Source organism: Daucus carota, chromosome 1 (genome assembly GCF_001625215.2).
Source record: "Daucus carota subsp. sativus chromosome 1, DH1 v3.0, whole genome shotgun sequence".
Taxonomy (NCBI): domain Eukaryota; kingdom Viridiplantae; phylum Streptophyta; class Magnoliopsida; order Apiales; family Apiaceae; genus Daucus; species Daucus carota.
This window is the reverse complement of record NC_030381.2, coordinates 7,630,851-7,650,409: the sequence shown is the minus strand read 5'-3', so window position 1 is coordinate 7,650,409 and position 19,559 is coordinate 7,630,851. Positions and strand designations below refer to the sequence as shown.

The following is a 19,559-nucleotide window of genomic DNA, read 5'->3' as shown; positions in this document are numbered from 1 at the left end:
TCCCGGATTGTTGTTCCTTTGACCGTGACTGCTGTGAACGGTCCCTTCGTCTCGCTGCTACGAACGTTGCTGTTATTCGCAAACCACCACCACCGGAAACCTGACCATTTAAAATGTGTGTATGTGTCGATGTGATTGACAAGCACATAAAACTTCATGTATGCACATGTTAAAAATTAATGAATAAACTTTGCATTTCAGAGTCTATGTTAAACGTTATTCTGCTGAATAATCATATAATAACATAAGATCCTCTTGAAGACTCATAGTTTGTAATTAATCACCGTATTTCATTATTTACTTTTTTATCATGATGTTCTGCATAGTATTGGTTATCCATCTTATTTTATATAAATATTTTAAGGGTTTATTTAGTGTGTGCCCATGGGCACATGCTAAGCACTAACATTTATAAAATTGGAGGTTTTGATTGGTGTGGGTGTTGTAATTGCAGGGGGATCCATGATTATTAAAGAATGTATGCCAATAGAAACCATCCAAATTTATAAATTTTGGTGCTTAATGTGTGGCAATGGGCACACCATAGAAAACCGATATTTTAATTGTCGAACCAACATGTTAGTTATTCGTCCTCGCAGGGTAGTGACGGATGAATGCAAGACATTGTTTCAAAAGATGAAGAAACTTATGACAAGAAAAACGAAGAAATAATTATCAGATTTTACTAAAATTTCAAGTGAATTCCTCCTAAATTTCATCAATTAATGATTATATTAAATCTTACATATTGTCATATTTTTTTAAGATAGTTTAAAATATTCATTGAATATTATCAAATTCTAATTAATTTATTAAAATTGTAATTAAGATTCAAATTGATTATTCATTGAATTCTGATACCTAAAAAAATCTCACCACGTACCTCTAGGACGGTGTTTGCCCGGGCTTAAAGCCATCTCTGACTTTAAGCTGAAAAATGTTTGTTTGTCTAATAAGTCAAAAGCCAGTTTAAAGTCAGAATAAGCTAGAAACTCACTTAATGCCAGAAGTTAGTTTGAGGTACTTTTTTCGGTGGCTAATTTTTTTTGAACTTTTTTTTGATAAAAATTACTCTTGAATCATAACTTACTTATAAATCACTTTTATTTTTATTATTATATTTTTAATAACTCATAAGTCATTCATAAGTAAAAATTACTTAAATCATGTTAAGTCATAAGCTCAGCTAAACGGGCTCAGGTGTTACCACTCGTAAAACACTGTTTACAAGATATTGCTTAATGCTTTTTATCACAAAATGTATATGCATTAATTTAAATAGTAGCGAGCAGGTGAGAAATTTATACTTCTCTGTTTGTCATTTATTACAGGTCATCAGATTCATTTTTAGAAATAGATAAGATAAAACCAAACAATTGAAGATGAAGCTAGCAATAACATACAAACATACATAAACATGTACTAGGATCTTCACAGCAGATCTGATGATTATTTCTACTACTATAATATTAATGGACAAGGAAAAACTATAGCTGTACTAGTATTCCGTCCATTCTATATGAATGGTCGAACTTTTTGCACGTAACTTGAAATGCTTTGAACAGACGGCAAAGACCCTTTTAAAGTCCTGTCAAGGATTAGTTGGTTTGTGGACCTCTTCCTCTGGTCACCGTTTGTCTTCTTGGTGGCGCTCTAAACATCATTATGCTTCCTCCTATTGATCTACTCGTCGACGTTGTGGTTTCAACATATTCTTCTACTTCCACCACCTCCACTTCCTCCTCCTGCAGATGTTAGTTTTATTTTGATCAGACGCATAATTAATTTGATTAAACATGGGTGCTCCTGTCCATAAGCACTCAACCTATGCAATATATACACGCGAGGTTCTGTTAACTGATTTTGACTAAGATCCCGAAAAAATAAACATATAGAAGAAGGATATGAGAGTTGTGTCACATACAGTGGACTTAGTGCTTTGTGGCTGTGCATGATCTTGAGACTGTGAAGCGAAGCCAATAAAAGTCTTGAATCTTTTGATGATATCTTCTAGTATATTCCATAGCTTTCTCCAGCAAGAAAAAGAAGAAGTTGAATAAGCACCTTCACTCTCACTCATCACCTCTTCTTTATTCATCTCCTCCTCCTCTCTCTCTCTCTCTTCAATGGTCAACCAAAACCTTCATCAACTTATATATGAACCTAGCATTTTAAAATTGGAACTTTTTCTTTTGAATTTAAAGATTAAAAAAAAGGAAATTAATTAAGGAGTTGAAAATGAGAAGGAAAATATAAAGTAATATGGATGACAGCTAGTAAAAGTGGTAGGCGTTTGCATGGCTTTTTTGCAAGTCAATAAAAGAGAACATGTCTCAGTTTTGTAGTGGTATATAACATGTTACAGCTGAAATTTGTTTTAATTGTAGCATGATTTATCTGATAATGACATACAATAGTTAGGTCTAACCATAAGTCTAAGGCAGAGAGATATATAATATGTATTATAATTCAATTATTATTTACATAAAAAAGCACAAAAAGATACGTGTACCATGTGTCTCGGATCTTGCTGTTTTATAAAGGATTTGCTAAGGCTTGTTTAATTGGTTATAATCCAATAGGACCAATACTGATAACTTTTATTTCCCAGATTCATCTAAATTATCATGTCTGGTTTTTTATAATTTTATTTTAAATCATGTAACTGACACTATTGTGATATTTTTACTTGTACCAAAATACTGTACGTAACCTGATTTCTTTAGTTTAACTGGTTTTTGCGGATTAGATATTGATGATATGTGCAACTGACACCTCCTCATGCTTGTCAGGACATACTTTTGTTACGTGGCTCCACTTGCACATGTCGAACATTTACAAAGTGTCTCTTTGGTTCATAGAAGCAGAAGCTGCTTCTCTTGACCCGTTTGTGTAAAAAAGTAGAAGCACTTTTAAAAAGCTGAGAATGCTAACTTCTATCTCACAGCTTCTGCTTATTTTCAAAACACTTTATTAACTTCTTTACTTCTCACTTTTACTCCACTTCTTTACTATAAGCAAGAATTCACTTCTTTTAAGCTAATCCAAACGGCCCCATAATTTACCTTCCGGGACTAGAAAAATATGAATGACGATTAGCTCAAATTTCATGATTAAAATTGTACATGGGAGTTGCCATATATTTTCCATGATATCTAATATTTCTATTTGTAATGTTATCTATTTTATTTAAGTTTTAAATTTTATATAATTGGGAATATTTCTTACATTAATAAAATTAAATTTACCTTTGTTAATTTGTAAAATACCCACGTCATGTTACATGTAAAATCAATAATTATTCGCTGCCACCGATCAAACATTCAAACTCAAACAGCTGCTTAATAAAATCCAATTTGATTAACTTTGATTATGTGATCAATTGGATAAATATCGAGTATTGATTAACCTTCAATTATCAGATGGTCAGATAAGTACTTGCTCCAAGTCACCAGATTTTAATCAACATTTCATATAAATTTATTTTTCCCCTTACAGCTCCATACAACCGATATCCATATAATAAAATCGTGAGTAAATTTCAAGAATGTGACTACATTTTACAGCAATTTACAATATTTTGGCTGAATTTTAAATTTCGCAAAAATGTGGCAGGAGTTCGACTCTGCCTTTTAAAATTGTCACCAAGATATCCATCCCTCCCAGTGCTGATCTCTGACTTCCCCCAGGAGCACCAGCCATAGTGGACGACCTGCTACTCTGATCTTCACTATTTTCTGAATCTGTGGCAACAACATTAATAGGTCCAAATCCCAACCCAGAACCAAAACCACCACCAGCATGTCCTGGACTTTTGAACACAACATCAATAGTCAATAGACGAAACCGAGCCCTCGCTTCTCTGCTTCGTGTCCGCAGAACCCGCACAATTTCTCAAATCATTAGTTGATTCGTCAATAGTTTCTTCCCTCTTCTATCGTTATCCACACTATTCCCCTGTTCTTTACTACATCCCCCTTGAAATCATCTTCGACTTCTTCAACCCAGGTCCGGTTCTGAAGGTAGGTCAGAGGGGCAACGGCCTAGAGCCAAAACGTAGGAGGGGCCCAAAATTTTTTTGTCAAAATCGTAGACCACTCTTTGTTGCAGAACTCAAAAACCTTACATGTTCAACAATCAAAATATAACAAAATTTAATTTTTTTTACAAAGCATATTCATTATGCAAACTATAAATAGTGTTATTTCATTTATAAATCTAAAAAAAATGTATATTTTACGAGCTAGACATATATTGCAGCATATATTAACCGCAATGTTCTGCTTACAAAACATATATGATTTTTCAATATTTTTAATTAAATTCTAATTTTCATATATATGATTTGCAAAGTTATATGTTTTGTAATATTTTAACTGCAGAACATGCAAGGTCTCCAATGAAAAGTGGTATTCGTAAAACTTTACTCAATGTAATTATAATATCTGTTATAGGAGCAAATATTAAAATTGATTGATAAGAATTAGAAGGTGCCCAAATTTCCGGTGATGATGACATTAGTGAAAAGAAGTTATTCAAAGTTAAAGTTGATAAAAACGTACTTGAGATTCTCAATATCACGAGAATGTTACCTGAATGGTCTTGCAATTTTATCGAACGAAAAAGGATTTCAAAAAAATATTAACTCCAATGATATCATCAATGATTTGCATCTCGAAACTTTCTTATAACGTACTCATTTTCAATGAATTGTTAGATTGTGTATTAAATCTTGACTTATAATTTTTTGTATTTTTTTTAATATTTGTTAATAAATATTTGAAGATTTTAAATATATTTTAAACAATTTAAGGGGCGCATTGGCCTAAACTATCTGCAGCCAACTGCGTTGCGTTTCAAAAGCCGTGAATTGTGAAAACAGATTATTTATTCCAACTACACATAATTCTCCAACTCTCTTTATATAGTGATCCTGATCAAGAAACCTCCTTCCTCAGATTACTAATTTTAATCAAAATGGCTAGCATCCGCGACGATGAGGCCTACCCGGATGGAGCAAGCCAGGGAAAAAATGGACCAGAAAATGATGATCATGAGAAGAAAGAAGTACTTTCAGTTGAGATGATTTTTAAGGACAAGGAAGTTCCTACATGGAGAAGTCAGCTGACTATCAGGGCCTTTGTTGTCAGCTTTGTGTTGGGAATTCTGTTTAGTGTTATAGTGATGAAGCTTAATTTAACCACAGGGATCATACCTTCTCTTAACGTCTCCGCGGGGATGTTGGGATTTTTCTTTATTAAGGTATGGACCGCGTTCTTGGATAAATCTGGATTGTTGAAAGTACCATTTACCAGGCAGGAAAATACATGTGTGGTCGCGACATCTGGTATTGCTTTCAGTGGTATGTCTTCGCGTAAATGCATTGATCCTGTCTGATCAAGAATTTTTTGTTTTTTGATATGCTTTAATCTCTCCTATAATGTATTTGTTATGTTTAATTTAGGAGGATTTGGAAACTTCTGTGGTACTTTCATCTTGATGGCCCAAGCTGTATAATTACTTTTTGCCAGCATTGGGTAACTCAAGCCTATAGATCCTCCTTTCGCTTTGTTCATGTCCATCGTTGATGCTTCTGACAGTTGCCAAGTTCTTCCTGCTCTGATGCCAAGTGTGGTAATACTATGTAATACTAACTGTTTGTGTAAACTGAGAGAAAGAAATTATACGTGCTTTGTCAAAAGACATAGTTTTATTAGCTAAGATGTGGAAAGATGGAATTTTGTATATTTCTTTTCTAATTTTCCTTTTTATTGCTGTAAATTTTGAGTGTGTTTTTCTCGATTAAATGAGACATCGGTGGTGTCAAACTTTATATACAGTACCTTTCATGCACAGATTTTCAAGTTCACGTTTGGATTTTGTGGACTATAGTGGTATTTTTAACAAAGTAACACACTCATAAGGTGTTTTGGCCAAGAATAAAACAGAATAAATTGAAATAAAAGAAAATCATTTTCTCGGATTTTGTTGGCAGCAGAGAACAGAGCGATTCCATACACCGAAAGAATCAAAGCAGTGATCAATTCACTTTTAATCATGATTCAATCTAAGTGGCCAAACACTTGATGCTTCGTAGAATCAAGTGTTAGACATTTTCTCCAAAAGGTATGACTCTCTCTTTTATTTGTGCGTCTCTCCCAATTTATGTATATTTCTTTGTATGTTTAGATAAAAAAAAAAAAAAAATTGACGTAAAAGAGGAATTTTATTGATGAGCTAAATCAGCTTGTAAAATAGATAAAAACTCGATGGGAACAGAACTCCCAACAAAAACTCGATCTGGGAAAGAATAAAACTCTCTCGCAATGTAGTGAGCAACCTCATTAGCAGATCGTCTAACAAATAACAAAGATATTGTTTGTAACTCCTTTAGAAGCTTCCTGCAATACTCCACAGCCTTGCCAAACGGAGATCGCATCTGCACCTGACTTCTGATCGCCTGCACTGCTACCAGGCAATCAGACTCGACAACCACTCTAGTCCTTTGCTCTTCTTTCATCCAGCTTATTGCTTCCTTGATGGCTATAACTTCTGCTAGTGCTGGTGTAGAGTCTCCTTGATATAGCTTCGACTTCGCCTGCACTAAAGAACCACTCGAGTCCCTAGCCACCATCCCTATCCCAAACGCAGAAAACTCTGAAAATACTGTTGCGTCAACTGACACCTTAATAGTTTCTTCCTGAGGTTTAACCCAAAGACTCGCACCATCTCCCGCCAAGTAAGGCTGAGACAGCAGATTAGATGACCTACTCTGGGCTTCTTTCCATTGTTTAAGGTATTGCGATGATGACGACACTATAGCATTAATTCGAGCCTTTCTTTGTTTCCAGACCTTATCATTTCTTGCATTCCACATTGCCCAACATAAAGTAGCAGCCTCTGCTCTTCTGACTGCATTTAGACGAGCCAGCACTTGATCAAACCAATTGAAAAAATCAGCACTCCTTACAGTACTTACTTCGGGAAACGCCTTTTGCCAACATTGTGCTGCTATAGGACAAAGCACCAGAGCATGCAAAATTGTTTCGTTTTCCCCATCACAAACTGGACACGTACTCAGGAAAGGAACATGTCTTTGCTGCAATATAACATTTGTTGGTAGACATCCTGATAGAGCACGCCAAACTAAATTCAGAACTTTTGGGGGGGCCTTGATTCTCCACATTTTGTTCCATAAGCTATGTTCATACTCTGTATGCCAAAATCCCTTATGCAACTGAATCAACCTATATGCACTCTTCACTGAGTAGTTTCCTGACTCCTCATACTTCCAAAACAATCTATCTTTCTCCCCGTCATTCATCAAAGTAACACACTTTATGCACTGCTGATTCACGAGTATTGAAGATATCCTCAAGAATTTCAATGTCCCAAGCTTTACGATCCATATGCATTAGAGATGAGACTTTATTCCCCTGTATAGACTGTGATAGAGTAGTTATGCATGGGTTTTGCTCGTCCAAAAGCCACGGTTGATTCAATATATCAATCTTTTCACCAGTCCCAACCACCCATCTGACCCCAGATTTAATTAAGTCATTAGCCTCACATATACTCCTCCACACAAAACTCGGGTTGCCTCCAATCTGTGCCTCCAAAAAATTAGTAGATGGGAAATATCGAGCTTTGAATAGTCTGCTCACTAAACTCTCAGGCTTGGTTAGAAATCTCCAGCCTTGTTTTCCTAACAGCGCAAGATTGAAATCTCTCAGATTACGGAATCCCATTCCCCCAGCTGATTTATGATAACTCATATGATCCCAACTCAACCAATGTATTCCCTTTTCATTGTTAGGCTTCGAGCTCCACCAATATCTGGCCATGGTTCTCTCTATATCCTTTATAATGTCTAACGGTAATAAGAAAACACTCATCGCATAGCTCGGAAGAGTTTGAGCCACTGATTTGATTAGCACTTCTTTCCCCGCCTTCGAAATCCACTTGTCATCCCAGTTCGCTACTCTTTTCTTCACCTTATCTTTCAGAAACCCCAATATCACTGACTTGTTGCAACCCAAAGTATTTGGAAGTCCCAAATACATGCTTCGATCATCTGCTTCCAGCATTTGCAAGACCTCACAAATTTTGATGCGGCTCTCACTGCTCGTATTTGTACTGAAAAATACAGACGACTTCATCCTATTAACCTTCTGCCCTGAGGCATTTTCGAACACCTGCAGCATTCTTAGTACCCTATTTGCCTCCTCTTCACTGGCTTTGCAATACATATAACTATCATCGGCGAAAAGCATATGAGTTATGCTTGGTGCCTTTTGACACACTTTAATGCCACTTATCCACCTAATTGTTTCAAACTTTCGAATGAGTGCAGACAAGCCCTCGGCACATAGGATGAAAAGGTAAGGAGATAGAGAATCTCCTTGCCTAATTCCGCGACCTGGTGTAACAGGACCCATACTGTTTTGCCATGAACAATGTTGTACGAAACTGAAGTAACGCATTGCTGAATAAGATGCACCCATCTTTCATGAAAACCCATTTTCTGCATGATGGCCCGTAAGTAACCCCACTCCACCCTATCGTACGCTTTACTCATGTCTAATTTCAACGCCATACACCCTTCTTTACCCATTCTTTTCCTTTTTAGATAATGCATTACTTCATACGAGATCAATATGTTATCTGATATGAGTCGTCCCGGTATAAAAGCACTTTGGTTATTTGAAATACATATCTCAAGAACCTCTTTCATTCGATTTGCAAGAACCTTGGTAATGACTTTAGCCAACACATTGCAAAGCGAAATGGGACGCAAATCACCCATTGTTACAGGACTCTTCTTCTTTGGAATCAAAACCACATTTGTTTCATTTAGGTTAGTCCTTATCTTACCTTGCTCGAAGAATTCCTTAACCATTGATACAACATCTGTACCAACAATCGCCCAATGTTTTTGAAAGAATTCTGGAGTCATTCCATCTGGCCCGGGAGACTTATCTGGATGCATTTGGAACAGGGCCTCTTTAACCTCTTCTGCCGAAATTTCCTTTAACAATTCCAAGTTCTGCTCCTCCGAAATCTTACTAGGTACACAGTCAATCACCTCTTCCCAGTTGTTCTGAGCCGTACTAAATAGATCATTATAGTACTCAGTATTTAGCTCTGCCAATCCGTTTCCCCAATCTCTCCACTCTCCTTCCTCATTCTGCAGCTTCGTAATCTGATTCGTTCTTCGCCTTGTGTTCGCCTTGGTGTGGAAATACTTACTGTTTTGATCCCCAGATTGCAGCCATAACTGCTTTGACCTTTGCCTCCAGAATATCTCACGTTGATCCAGTATTAAAAATAATTTTTTCTTTGTTTCCTTATAATTCTGAATCGCCTGCGCATCTCTTTTCCCTCTCCATTGTTTTAATTCAACTTTACATAATCGAATACGCTTTGCAAAGTCGCCAGTAATCTCCTTGCCCCAAATCAGTAATTTTTCCTCCACATAATTTAACTTTCTCCTGAATATCGCTTCTATTATTCTCCTCCCAACTGTCTTTAACAAGCTGCAGGCACATTGCTTCGCAGAGCCATGCATTCTCGAATCTGAAACGTGAGCAAGTCTACATCCTGTCATACTTCTTAGGGATAAGCAAAAGCGGGCTGTGATCAGAGTCTGATCCTTCCAGGTTATATAATCTTGCAGCAGGAAATAAAGATAACCAAGCCTCATTCGTTAGAGCTCTGTCTAGTCGAACTTCTATCCAATCACTTGTCCATCTTCCCCGTTCACAGGTAAATTGGTGTCCAGTTAAAGTCATATCACTCAAACCCACATCTAAGAGTGTTTCATTAAATCTGTTTATCAACCAATTCGGGTATGGGTTTCCCCCTTGCTTGTCAGCATGTGAACAAGTATTATTCATATCCCCAATAGCAACCCATGGTAAATTTGAGTCCCTCGCAAGATGTCTCAAAAGATCCCACGTTTTCCTTCTATTAGCACGAACTGGCTCGCCATAAATACCCGTTAAACGCCAAACCTCCATGCCTTCAATCTTAACCTCAATGTCAATATGATGTTTCGAGTAACTAAGGAGCTTACCTTGATCCATTTCTTTCCACATCAAGCATAAACAACCACTCCTTCCTTGCGGTTCAACCACAATCATTCCTTCATATCCGAGTTGCCTTCGAATCCATTCCACTTTATCCTGTCTTCCAATCTTCTCACATAAAACACAAATACGGGCTTCTCTTGACGTACCACGTCTTTAAAGAACTGAACATTCCAAGGGAGCCCAACCCCTCAGCAGTTCCAGCTTAATACACTCATAATGCATGGCGGGTCTGCCTTGTAGCACCCGCCGGTAACAAGTTTTTTGGATCCTGTGTTTCTTCTGTTTGGTTCTCCACCATGTCATCATCGTCATTATTCAGATTGTTATTGGGCCTTCCTGTTGTTGGGTTGTTTATTCTACGTCTTTTCGGATCAGTTATATAAATCTCATCTGGGTCCATATCTACCTTATCTGATTCCCGCCTCTCATTCAAATTTGCCGAAACTTGTGCCTCCACAGTTACAAACTTATTAGCTTGATCCTTTCCTCTAATTTCGCTCGTTGGTTCTGAATTCCCTGATTTTCTGGGATCATGATGTTCCTTAGCGTAATTCACGTTATCCTCCTTACTGTGTGACTCTGTTACTCCACTTTCTCTCTCCTTGCCGTTACCCTTCGCCGGATACAGCACTGTACCGTCCGCCCCTCTAATCCACTGGTTCTCCTTGCTTATACTCTGGCTTCTTAATGGTGCCCGTAGAGAACTACTATATTTCCTCGTCTCATTGCCGTGTAAATTATCAAACAAGTCCTCGCAGAATTTCTCTGTGTGCCCTATCCTTCCGCAATAAAAACAAAAGGATGGTAAGCGTTCATACTTGAATTGAATCCACATCCACTCCCCCCCTGCCTTCTTTATACGCATCTGACTCTTCAGCGGGCGATGTACATCAATGACTACTCTGATTCTTAAGTAATTTCTACACATACCCTGAAAATTCTTTGGGTCTGCCTCCAGAAATCTCCCCACAAAATTGCCTATAGATTTCAAAATGAACTCAGATTTGAAACCAACAGGGACATCGTATACCGTACCCACATGTATAATTCCAATAACTCAATATCCTTCAGCTGCTCATCCGCATTGAACTTTTTAACCAAAAGAACTTGTTGATTAAAGGTCCACGGGCCATCCTCTAGCACCCTCTGCATATCACGCTCGTGAAAAAACTTAAATAAGAACATATTCATCTGGGTAGTTTCCTCCATAATAACCTTAACCGGCCTCCATATCGACGATAATGTATCCTGCATGGCCATAAAATTAATCTTCTTATTTGTTACAAAACAGCCCACCAGATAGAAATCCAATCCTTCGTTAGCAGTAACATCAGGAATATCTTCTATGATAATACCATCTTCATCATCCGTACTCAAAGATAGATTCGCATATGCCTCCTCTAGATCCTTGTTACGTGAAGAACTCGCCATGAAATCAGAGTGAAAAGCAACAAGATTTTATGTATACTACGTTCACGATAATAAGAAACTCACCAATTGATGAGACAGCCAAAACTCATCATTAGATGAGACGAGAGAGTTTAGACATTAGTTGTCTTGTTTTTGCGTTTTGCTGTTTTAACCCTAGCAAAACGCTACACTGTATAGCGTATGTAGCGTTCTTGGTGAATGTGCTCTGTGTTTAGTCAGATAAAAAATTTAGTATAACTTGTTTTGATCTCTTTTGCTCTCTTATTCACACTATTTGATTTATCCGATTTGCGTTTTCAACTGAATCAAATGTTGGGATCTTGATCTACTCACCGACATCTGCAAGAACATCTTTGAAAATGACTCATTTTGGGTGAATATACTCCACAAAATTAAGGAGTACTTTTTCTAATTCACTCTCTTAATTGTTTATGTGATCCGTTAATAATGTAGATATGCTCATCAAATCTTAATACTATTATTCGTAAAATATATCTTTTGCATTTTGATATTTGCTTGCGTAAGAATAAGCTCTTTGCGATCTTGAGTCTTGACCAAACATAGATTTTTGATTTAGTGTTAATATATATGTTGTCCTTACGAGATATTAGATTTCGGGGAGATGATGGTGGTCTGCGGTGGTGGTTGTATCAGCTTTGACTAAATTTTTGGCATAATTTATGATTTCAGTTTTATAAAATTGTATTTAATTTTGGGTTTAATTGTCTGCATTAAATTTCTAATTTTTTCGGTTACAATAGAGACAAATTTTATCATGTAATATAATTTCCTTTTATAGTGATCGACTCATGTGTTTATATTTTAAATTTGGATGTTAACTTTTTTAGTAATTGCTATAGTAAATTTAGTGATTGATGTTTTACTTAGATCCCAAGTACATTGTATAAAAATTTGAATTTCTTTAATTAGAATTTCTTTTATCACGTTATAGTTCATTCTTTTGTACACATGAAAATTATTTGAATTTTTTTGAAAATGTGTTAATTCTCATTTAATTAGTTAGTATGTTAATTGTGCCTCTATTGATGGCTAATTTTGTACCATTTATGGGTGGTCATGATTGATGATATATTATTGGCTTGTAAGGGGCAATTATGTGCCACTTTGTTGGCTCCAATTATGTGCCATTTTGTTGGCTTGTTAATAATTGTTATTTTATATTTTTGGTATATTATTTTTTTCCTTCGTGTCTCACCAAAGATCCATCTTTGGTTGGGACTTTAATTAATTTTCTTTTCACTACTTGAAATGATATACACATGATTTTAATAATTATTATTTATTGGATATATTATCCTTTATTTTTTAATAATATATATATATATATATATATATATATATATATATGTATGTATAATCAGTCATATATATGGACTTATATTCTCCCTCTTTCATTTGTTTATATTTTCAGGATGCTTGGAAAGAAGACGGGTTTTTCTTTTCGGACATTAAAGTTTTATTATCTAAATTTCCCCGGTCATCTTGCATGTCTGATGGTTAGATGATAAACTTTCTTGAATGAAAGAATTATCACGGTGAATTGGCGAATCGGTTGAGATTCAACCCATACCCTTTCTACACCTTAGGGCTCGACGCAATTAAACCAGCAGGCTTCAATTATCCCCCTCAGGTTTCACATCAATTGACCCCCTCGGGTAATTCTAATAGGGTTTCTTCTTCATAGCTACACAGCTGTATGTATGGTAAAAAAGTAACAAATGCATATTCTTAGTCGTGAATGTTGCAATTTCAAAAAACCAGAAATACCCCTAGATCCGTTAGTTCCGTTAGAGTGGATTTGACAGCAGCCACAGTTTTGAAAGGCGGAGGCGAACTCTAATCACATTTTTGCGAAATTTAAAATACAGCCATAATATTATAAATTAGTGTAAAACGTAACCACACTCTTGAAATTTACTCTAAAATCGTAAAAGATAGAAATTATTCTTCGTACACCCAAATGATTGCTTTTAAAGTTTACAACGCTCTCTCATCAGGATGTTGGTCTACCTAAAATGTTCGGCCCATATTTTTGAGCCGACATTATCATCTCTTTGCTCTAACATACCGGGTTAGATTGTCATATGTTGACAAACCAAAATGATGACTAAAAGAATTTAATTGCTTTGTTTTAATTATTGGTTTGCTTTTGAGATGAGTCGTGAATGACTGTATTGCTGTGCTGAGTGGAGGAATCGATGATCTCCATAGCGAATTCATTTCTCTAATTTTGGCATGAATACTCGATCTTAAAAAGAATGCATTGGCTAAAAAATCGGGAAATTATTATCTGAAAATGATATATCAATATTTTCCACTTTGAAAAGTTGCCGTATCAATCAGTTTCTCAACGATCCTCACATGTTTGAGACCCCCTGTCTATCAGAGTTATATATTTATGTTTAAAATATTTTTGTCCATCAATTACTTATACTAGCTTTTAACCCATGCAAAACACGGGCGAGTATATAATTCATAATTTGTTAATTATAATTTAAATCTTTACGTCATGTTATTAGTATTTTAGTATTAATGAATTGAATTTTAATTAAATTATATTAACCAACTGATTATATCTTCCTACGGAAATTTACCTTTTACAATTTATTATCTATGTATAAATATTTTTCTAATATTAATATGTGACATTTTATTATTCAATTAATTTTAAATCAAAATTTTCATATTTCATATATCTTCATATGTTACGTAATGGTTCGTGTTTGAAATAGAAGCGTCTCTAATTATTTGTATGTATTTTAGACAAAAATATTCAAAATTGTATATTTATAATTTTATTTGTAACGTCATTATAATATTTTATATGAAATATTATATGATAACGTATCGAAATTTGATAAAATATTATTATCAAAAAAATTTATTTGACTTCCAGTTTAATAAAAAAGATATTAATATACATATCAATATACATATAAGGAGTGTTTTTAATATATGAAATTGTTTAATGATGCAAGAGAGTCCTAGATAGATATCTATATGTTGTAGACTTTTAGTTTGAGAGGACAGTACTAGAGAGTACCAAACCAAAATTTTGTACGACCACAAATTATACCCATGATAGCTTTTTATAGTATAGTATAGATATTTCATACCAAGAAAATGAGTAATATTTTGAATACAGAATATGATAATAGAGAAACTTAAAAACACAACACATGAGTCTCAAGCCTTGCTACCTACAATGAATAGTACTTCATGTAAAATGGAACTTCAAACAAATTAGAGGTGTTTTGCTTCATTTAACATGTGTTTATTTTTTATAAGTGAGGAGTTGAGGAGTGAGAAGTAATTTTTAATTATGTGTTTAGATAAGAAAATTATTTCTGACAACTTATTGGGTGTACAAATTATAATCTAATAATAAAATATTATAAATTATCGTTTAAAATGTTCTCATACATTTTTACAAATTTAAATTTTAAAATTCAGAATGAGTGACAATTTCAACTTCTGACAAATATGAGTTTAACTTATAATTCTTTACCCACAAACTATACACTAATCTGCCAGACCACAAGTGAGGAATTCATCACGAGATATCATAAGACATCTATGTATGCATGAACAATATCTATATCAATTTTAATATGCATGTAAACAAAAATACATACTAACACAAATAAAACACATATAAATATTAAATGATTCATTATTAATGCTCATATAATTAAATTATAAACGAAGAAGTAAAGATTTATCATATACTTACATTGATTGGAATGATGATCGTGTTGTTATTTCATATTTTGTGTGAAATCGTAGAGAAAATTATCTTCCATTGGTAGAAAAATGAAGTTTAGAGAGAGAGAGAGGAGGCAATTATTGAAATAACTTATGAACTGGAGCACATAGTCCGTCGTAAGTTCAATTAAATATATTATTCTGCAACGTTCAATTTAAATGTGGTTGGTGTGGTATTAATTACAATGGGTGAATTAAAAATTTTAAATTTTTGCAATATACGACGGACTATGTACTTTCCATCGTAATACTTTATGACGGACTATGTTTTTTCCGTCGTAATACTTTACGACGGAATATTTTCACCGTCATAAACTCTAGTAAAACGACGTTGGTGTAAGAATTGGTAGTTTTTGATTTTTTTAAATTAATAAAAAAAATTAAATATGACAAATTACGATAGACTATGTTTTTCCCATCATGATATTTTATGACAGAATATTTTTCCACCGTCATAAGGTCCTAGTAAAATGCCGTCAGAGTAAGAACTGGTACTATTTTATTTTTGTTTTTTAATTAAGGTTAAGGGAAATATTTAAATAAGACAATTTATGACGGACTAGTTTCACCGTCGTTAGCTCTAGTAAAACGACCGATACACTTTGATTTTTTTAATTAAGGGAAAATATTAAAAAAAGACAATTTATGACGAACTATGTTCTTTCCGTCGTAATACTTTATTTCACCGTCATAAGTTCAAATAAAACCACGTCGGTGTATGAACGGGTATTTTTTATTTTTTTCAAATTAAGGGAAAATATTTAAATAAGAGAATTTACGACGGACTATGTTCTTTCCGTCGTAATACCTTACGACATAATATTTTCTTCGTCGTAAGCTCTAGTAAAACACGTCGTCGTAAGAACTGGTACTTTTTGTTTTTTTTTTTAAATTGAGGGAAAATATTTAAATAAGACCATTTGTGACGGACTAGTTCTTTCTGTCGTAATACTTTACGATGAAATATTTTCACCGTCGTAAGCACTAGTAGAACGACGTCGGTGTAACAACTGGTACATTTTGATTTTTTTAAAATTAACAGAAAATATTTAAATAAGACAATTTACGACTAACTATATTCTTTACCGTCGTAAGATCCTAGTAAAATGCCGCCGGCGTAAGAACATACGGGTACTTTCTGATTATTCTTTTTAAATTAAGGTTAAGGGAAAATATTTAAACAAGACAATTTATGACCGACTATGTTCTTTCCGTCGTAATACTTTACGGCGGAATATTTTCACCGTCGTAAGCTCCAGTAAAAAGACGTCAAAGTAAGACGGAATATATAATGGAAAAATGGGTGGTAAAAATCAAACGAATTCATTTTTTAAAACAAATTGATAGAGTACAATTCTAAATTACTAATCATGTTAGAGAGGTAAAGGCAGAGAGCTCACAGTAGCTGGCGTTTCTTGATCTGTATCAACAGGCATAGTATAATCAGTTCCAGCTGAGAAACTTACATCCAATGCTTCTTCTTCTTCACCTTCTATATGAGCTGATGACTTTGAACCATCAGATGTCCCAGCAGGCGAAGGTTCAGCCTCCAGACCTAAACACTGACGAACACCATTCTTGAAAAACTTAATAAACCAGAAACACATGTTTCCATCATTATAATTTTCCATCAAGATGGAATAATTCTTTTTCACACCTTTTCTTTCTTTAAGTTTCTATACATGCGTAGATAGATGTCAACCAACTATAGTTATAATTTCATCTACGAGTCAACACTCAACGACACACTGCATGCAAAATGTATACCATCAGTTGTGGTAGGTATATCATCACTAGCTGGGACATTGACATACTAGCATTAAATGTATGCCCCAATTTCAAGTTCTTTTTGGGACATCTATTAATTTGCCTTGTATATATTCTGAGATTTTCAAGTGTTTTTTTTTTCAATGTTGACATCAAGATGTATTTTATTCGGATTAAAAACAATATATTAGAATATTGAAATTATATTCAGCTAAAATTTGAAGTTATCCTAAAATATATGATGGTAGTCCATGAGAAATTTAAGGTATATTTAAAAATATGGTGATATTTAATCAAGATTAATTAAAATTTATTAAAATATGTTCGTATTCAAAAGTCAATAAACCTCTTTTACTTTATAAAACGATGGATGTTGTTACATTATTCGATGTATTTTATATTTCTAGAAATTCATTTATATATAGTCCATTAGATAACAAGGATTGTGCTTGACAAATAATCTGTATCAACTCATGACATCTCACCTCTGACTGAGAGACTTTGTGTAAAATAAAAATATTTTACAATAAATTATAAGTTAATTATAAGTCATAACTTATTATTTACTTATTAAAATCCAGATTGAATATCTTTAGTATCCAAATTAATATAATCGCGATTTTTCTAATATTTTGATAGCATTCCACACTTGTATTTTTATATCATTCATGTACACAACACCTGTGAGTAAAGTCAACACGGTTCGGCAGGATCCGAACCGTTGATTAAACCGGTCGAGACACGGTACGAACCGGGCTAGGCACGACACTATACTAATTGTTTACAAGGACGAGCCAGTTACGGGTCAAAAGGGGACCATCAACCATGAACCGGCACAGATTGACCCGTCTAGCCGAACCGGCACAGCCCATGTGGTCATCCCTTTTCCTGCAAATTGTAACGATTGACTGCTGCACTCTTGTCAGCAGCAAACACCGACCGCATGCCTCTATCACTACAACTCTGCCCTTCTTGTAATTGAATTGGCACTCCTGATATACCCGCCTCTGTCAGTTCTGAACACCTTTACTCGTTTTTCTGGTCCATCTTCAACTTTTGCTCGAAAATTCTTGAAAATATTCAGAGCTTCATCCTTGCTTTTAAGAAAATAAACCCACATGATTCGACTATAGTCATCCACCAGTAGAAAGAAAAACTTGTTTCCACCAGGCGTTTCTGGTGAAATTGGACCACAAAGGTCCCCATGTACTAACTCCAACACCTTATTAGCACTGTAGTTTGCCTTGTCTGGAAATGATTTTCGTGTCTGCTTAGCCATTAAACACCCATGACAGATATCTTTTGGCTGAGTGAATTTTGGAATTCCACGAACCATTTGATTTTTCGACATCAAATTCATGGCTTGGAAATTCACATGTCCAAGACGATTGTGCCAGAGCCAAGTTGGATCCTCAACCTTAGATAATAAGCAAGCAGGGCTGGAGGTTTCAATAATCAATTTATACAACCTGTTCTGTGACCTTTTTACTTTCATTAGCAACCTTTCTTGCTTGTCAAAAACTCTCAAATATTCCCCAACCATTACAACTTTGTTTCCTTCCTCTGAAAGTTGCCCCAAACTTATAATATTACTACAGAGAGTTGGGATAAAATATACCTCGTGCAGTGTACGCTCTTCTCCGTTTTTACACTTGAAGTTTATGGTACCCTTGCCTTCAATCTTGACTTTTGATCCATCACCAAATTTGACCTGTCCAGTAATGCTCTCATCTAGCTCTTTAAATTTCGACTTTTGACCCGTCATATGGTTGCTCGCACCATTGTCTAGATACCAAAGGTTTGATTCAATTCTCTTCTCTTCAGCCCCTTCTTTGACGAGTTTAGGTGCAACTTTTTGTTCATTTAGTAGCATCAGGTTGTCCTCTTCTTTCACATGATTTGCCAACAGGAGTGCTGGTTCCTCATCCTCTATTTCTACAATATTTGCTTCATGTTTTTGTTCCCTTGTACGCCTTGGCTTCCTGCATTCCGCTGCATAATGCCCAAACAAATTACAATTATAGCACTTTACCCTGCTTTTATCCCGTCCACCTCGACCTTTAAAGCCAGAATGTCCATCTGTGTTTTCTTTGTTCGAGCGCTTTAACCATTCTTCCCTGGTGAGCAAGAGCTTGCCTTCGCTTTTCTCCCTTTTAGACCACTCCTCTTCAGTCAACAATAGCTTACCTCCAACATTCTCGTTCTGACCCTTGAGCCTTTCTTCGTGAGCCTGAAGAGACCCAATAGTTTCTTCAACTGACATCTTTTCTAAATTTCCAAATTGTTCAATTGTCGAAGCAATTTGCAAAAATTTAGAAGGAACTGCACGAAGTAGTTTCTTCACAACGTATGACTCACTTATCTCTTCACCCAAAGCCCGAATGGTTGATACGATTCCATTCAGTTTCATGTAGAAGTCATCAAGTTGTTCGTTGTCATCCATGCGTAATGACTCAAACTCTGCTTTCAGTGTTTGAACTCTAG

At 35.1% G+C, this 19,559-nt stretch overlaps 1 protein-coding gene and 1 long non-coding RNA gene across 2 annotated transcripts; one reads left to right on the top strand and one right to left on the bottom strand.

The window, feature by feature from the left end:
- Positions 1–1,376: 1,376 nt before the first annotated feature.
- On the bottom strand, positions 1,377–2,336 carry LOC108195274 (uncharacterized). Its single transcript, XR_001801479.2, has 2 exons — positions 1,925–2,336; positions 1,377–1,745 (listed from the first exon to the last, which is right to left on the bottom strand). It is a non-coding gene; the product is annotated as an uncharacterized LOC108195274 (long non-coding RNA).
- A 2,502-nt stretch (positions 2,337–4,838) lies between these two features.
- Positions 4,839–5,840, top strand: LOC108227934 (probable metal-nicotianamine transporter YSL8). The gene is made up of 2 exons (XM_017403338.2): positions 4,839–5,362; positions 5,465–5,840. Exons 1-2 carry the CDS (start codon positions 4,978–4,980, stop codon positions 5,515–5,517), a joined length of 438 nt encoding a protein of 145 aa, XP_017258827.1. The 5' UTR covers positions 4,839–4,977; the 3' UTR covers positions 5,518–5,840.
- The last annotated feature ends 13,719 nt before the right edge of the window (positions 5,841–19,559 follow it).

Excerpts from the sequence above, each read along its gene's own strand:
- LOC108227934 (XM_017403338.2), top strand. The coding sequence starts at position 4,978 with ATGGCTAGCATCCGCGACGATGAGGCCTACCCGGATGGAGCAAGCCAG. Across the intron at positions 5,363-5,464 it reads ATCTGGTATTGCTTTCAGTG|GAGGATTTGGAAACTTCTGT; the intron begins GTATGTCTTCGC and ends TGTTTAATTTAG.